At 43.3% G+C, this 5000-nt stretch overlaps 1 protein-coding gene across 1 annotated transcript in view; it reads left to right on the top strand.

Annotated features, from left to right (window-relative positions):
- LOC125287627 (major vault protein) overlaps positions 1–5000 on the top strand; it is a 35902-nt gene that overhangs the window by 23870 nt on the left and 7032 nt on the right. Inside the window, exon 11 of the mRNA XM_048233556.1 lies at positions 4669–4866. Coding sequence (XP_048089513.1) covers positions 4669–4866 — 198 coding nt within the window. The remainder of the gene's footprint in view (positions 1–4668; positions 4867–5000) is intronic.

Below are 5000 nucleotides of genomic sequence, written 5' to 3'. Positions count from 1 at the left end.
CCTTGGTGTTGCCATAGCTACCTATGAGAGAAGACATTAATGCCTTTGGTGTTGCCATAGCTACCTATGAGAGAACTGAGACATTAATGCCTTTGGTGTTGCCATAGCTACCTATGAGAGAACTGAGACATTAATGCCTTTGGTGTTGCCATAGCTACCCATGAGAGAACTGAGACATTAATGCCTTTGGTGTTGCCATAGCTACCCATGAGAGAACTGAGACATTAATGCCTTTGGTGTTGCCATAGCTACCTATGAGAGAACTGAAGACATTAATGTCTTTGGTGTTGCCATAGCTACCCATGAGAGAACTGGAGACATTAATGCCTTTTATGTTGCCATAGCTACCTATGAGAGAAGACATTAATGCCTTTGGTGCTGCCATAGCTACCTATGAGAGAACTGGAGACATTAATGCCTTTGGTGCTGCCATAGCTACCTATGAGAGAACTGGAGACATTAATGCCTTTGCGTTGCCATAGCTACCTATGAGAGAACTGAGACATTAATGCCTTTGGTGCTGCCATAGCTACCTATGAGAGAACTGAGACATTAATGCCTTTGGTGTTGCCATAGCTACCCATGAGAGAACTGAGACATTAATGCCTTTGGTGTTGCCATAGCTACCTATGAGCCATTAATGCCTTTGGTGCTGCCAAGACATTAATGCCTTTGGTGTTGCCATAGCTACCTATGAGAGAGAGAACGACATTAATGCCTTTTAATGGGTGTTGCCATAGCTACCTATGACAGAAGACATTAATGCCTTTGGTGTTGCCATACATAGCTACCTATGAGAGAAGACATTAATGCCTTTGGTGTTGCCATAGCTACCTATGACAGAAGACATTAATGCCTTTGGTGTTGCCATACATAGCTACCTATGAGAGAAGACATTAATGCCTTTGGTGTTGCCATAGCTACCTATGACAGAAGACATTAATGCCTTTGGTGTTGCCATAGCTACCCATGAGAGAACTGGAGACATTAATGCCATTAATGCTTTGGTGTTGCCATAGCTACCTATGAGAGAAGACATTAATGCCTTTGGTGTTGCCATAGCTACCTATGAGAGAACTGAGACATTGATGTCTTTGGTGTTGCCATAGCTACCTATGAGAGAACTGAGACATTAATGCCTTTGGTGTTGCCATAGCTACCTATGAGAGAACTGAGACATTAATGCCTTTGGTGTTGCCATAGCTACCCATGAGAGAACTGAGACATTAATGCCTTTGGTGTTGCCATAGCTACCTATGAGAGAACTGAGACATTAATGTCTTTGGTGTTGCCATAGCTACCTATGAGAGAACTGAGACATTAATGCCTTTGGTGTTGCCATAGCTACCCATGAGAGAACTGAGACATTAATGCCTTTGGTGTTGCCATAGCTACCTATGAGAGAAGACATTAATGCCTTTGGTGTTGCCATAGCTACCTATGAGAGAACTGAGACATTAATGCCTTTGGTGTTGCCATAGCTACCTATGAGAGAACTGAGACATTAATGCCTTTGGTGTTGCCATAGCTACCTATGAGAGAACTGAGACATTAATGTCTTTGGTGTTGCCATAGCTACCTATGAGAGAACTGAGACATTAATGCCTTTGGTGTTGCCATAGCTACCCATGAGAGAACTGAGACATTAATGCCTTTGGTGTTGCCATAGCTACCTATGAGAGAAGACATTAATGCCTTTGGTGTTGCCATAGCTACCTATGAGAGAAGACATTAATGCCTTTGGTGTTGCCATAGCTACCTATGACAGAAGACATTAATGCCTTTGGTGTTGCCATACATAGCCCTATGAGAAAGACATTAATGCCTTTGGTTAATGCCTTTGGTGTTGCCATAGCTACCTATGACAGAAGACATTAATGCCTTTGGTGTTGCCATACATAGCTACCTATGAGAGAAGACATTAATGCCTTTGGTGTTGCCATAGCTACCTATGACAGAAGACATTAATGCCTTTGGTGTTGCCATAGCTACCCATGAGAGAACTGAGACATTAATGCCTTTGGTGTTGCCATAGCTACCTATGAGAGAAGACATTAATGCCTTTGGTGTTGCCATAGCTACCTATGAGAACTGAGACATTAATGTCTTTTGGTGTTGCCATAGCTACCCATGAGAGAACTGAGACATTAATGCCTTTGGTGTTTTTATAGCTACCTATGAGAGAAGACATTAATGCCTTTGGTGTTGCCATAGCTACCTATGAGAGAACTGAGACATTAATGTCTTTGGTGTTGCCATAGCTACCCATGAGAGAACTGAGACATTAATGCCTTTGGTGTTGCCATAGCTACCTATGAGAGAACTGAGACATTAATGTCTTTGGTGTTGCCATAGCTACCCATGAGAGAACTGAGACATTAATGCCTTTGGTGTTGCCATAGCTACCTATGAGAGAAGACATTAATGCCTTTGGTGTTGCCATAGCTACCTATGAGAGAACTGAGACATTAATGCCTTTGGTGTTGCCATAGCTACCTATGAGAGAAATGAGACATTAATGCCTTTGTTGTTGCCATAGCTACCTATGAGAGAACTGAGACATTAATGCCTTTGGTGTTGCCATAGCTACCTATGAGAGAACTGAGACATTAATGTCTTTGGTGTTGCCATAGCTACCTATGAGAGAAGACATTAATGCCTTTGGTGTTGCCATAGCTACCTATGAGAGAACTGAGACATTAATGCCTTTGGTGTTGCCATAGCTACCTATGAGAGAACTGAGACATTAATGCCTTTGGTGTTGCCATAGCTACCTATGAGAGAACTGAGACATTAATGCCTTTGGTGTTGCCATAGCTACCTATGAGAGAACTGAGACATTAATGTCTTTGGTGTTGCCATAGCTACCTATGAGAGAACTGAGACATTAATGCCTTTGGTGTTGCCATAGCTACCCATGAGAGAACTGAGACATTAATGCCTTTGGTGTTGCCATAGCTACCTATGAGCGAAGACATTAATGCCTTTGGTGTTGCCATAGCTACCTATGAGAGAAGACATTAATGCCTTTGTGCTTTTGCCATAGCTACCTATGAGAGAAGACATTAATGCCTTTGGTTGTTGCCATACATAGCTACCTAAGACATTAATGCCTTTGAATGTTGCCATAGCTACCTATGACAGAAGACATTAATGCCTTTGGTGTTGCCATACATAGCTACCTATGAGAGAAGACATTAATGCCTTTGGTGTTGCCATAGCTACCTATGAGAGAAGACATTAATGCCTTTGGTGTTGCCATAGCTACCTATGAGAGAACTGAGACATTGATGTCTTTGGTGTTGCCATAGCTACCTATGAGAGAACTGAGACATTAATGCCTTTGGTGTTGCCATAGCTACCTATGAGAGAACTGAGACATTAATGCCTTTGGTGTTGCCATAGCTACCTATGAGAGAACTGAGACATTAATGCCTTTGGTGTTGCCATAGCTACCCATGAGAGAACTGAGACATTAATGCCTTTGGTGTTGCCATAGCTACCTATGAGAGAAGACATTAATTCCTTTGGTGTTGCCATAGCTACCTATGAGAGAACTGAGACATTAATGCCTTTGGTGTTGCCATAGCTACCTATGAGAGAAGACATTAATGCAAAGATCCTTGATTACTAGCAAGATAGAGCAACGTAATTTGTTACAATGGGAGCAAAACGGGACAGTTCCGGTCTGCATAAGTGCGAGTGTCACCTTACGTCACTAAATAAACTTTCTCTCTTAATAAGCAATAAGAACAGATAAACATAATTGTGTTCACAGTATTATTGTCTATAATCATGTATGATACCAATGAATCATTCTTTAGGACATGATATGAATAATTTAAAATTACACTTCTCCGTTTAAAATGTTACCTTAGCTAAGAGGCTAGCTAGCATGCTAACAACCGGACAGTAACTGGCAGCAGCATGGTCTGATATTATGTTATTTTATTACAAATCAACGCTAAAAAAATTACACTTTTAGGCTTGAAATGATCCCAAACACTTACAGATTATGACAAAATTTTCCAAAAAACCCTCAACAAATCCAGAAAGACATAATGACCAATTTATTGGTAAAATTCCACAAGTCTCCATTGACATTAGTGCAGCGAGGGTTTACTCTGGTCTGCATAAAGGGGGATCCTCCCCCCCCCTTGCAATAATCGAACGCGGAAATTGTTGACCGTTTGCGCCTCTCGCTCCACTTTAACCCTCTCTGGTCCAAGTGCTGACAGGTGACAGGTCTTATTCTATTTACACTAAAGGAAAAACAACTGACTCGTCTCCTCCCTCTCTCTCTCCCATTCTCTCTCCCTCTCCCATTCTCTCTCTCTCTTTCATCTCCCTCTCTCTCTCTCCCTCTCTCTCTCCCTCTCTCTCTCTCTCCCTTTCTCTCTCTTTCATCTCTCCCTCTCTCTCTCCCTCTCTCCCTCCCTTTCTCTCTCTTTCATCTCTCTCTCTCTCCCATTCTCTCTCCCTCTCCCATTCTCTCTCTCTCTTTCATCTCCCTCTCTCTCTCTCCCTCTCTCTCTCCCTCTCTCTCTCCCTTTCATCTCCCTCTTTCATCTCCCTCCCTCCCTCCTCTCTCTCTCCCATCTCTCTCTCCCTCTCTCTCTCCCTCTCTCTTCCTCTCTCCCTCTCTCTCTCCCTCTCTCCCTCCATCAGGGTGGTGTTCGGTCCAGAGCTGGTCATGCTGGGTCCAGATGAGCAGTTCACGGTCCTGTCTCTGTCGGGGGACAAGCCCAAGCGTGCCAACGTGATCAAGGCCATCTGCCTGCTGCTCGGACCCGACTTCTGCACCGACATCATCACCATAGAGACCGCCGACCACGCCCGCCTGCAGCTACAGCTCGCATACAACTGGTGTGTGTGTGTGTGTGTGTGTGTGTGTGTGTGTGTGTGTGTGTGTGTGTGTGTGTGTGTGTGTGTACTTGTTGTTTAGGCATATTGGGTAAATTACATGGTGATCGTTCACAGATCTCACCTAAGCACATTCT

Source organism: Alosa alosa, chromosome 22 (assembly GCF_017589495.1).
Source record: "Alosa alosa isolate M-15738 ecotype Scorff River chromosome 22, AALO_Geno_1.1, whole genome shotgun sequence".
Lineage (NCBI taxonomy): Eukaryota > Metazoa > Chordata > Actinopteri > Clupeiformes > Clupeidae > Alosa > Alosa alosa.
The sequence above is the reverse complement of the archived record's forward strand: the minus strand, read 5'-3'. Positions and strand labels throughout refer to the sequence as shown.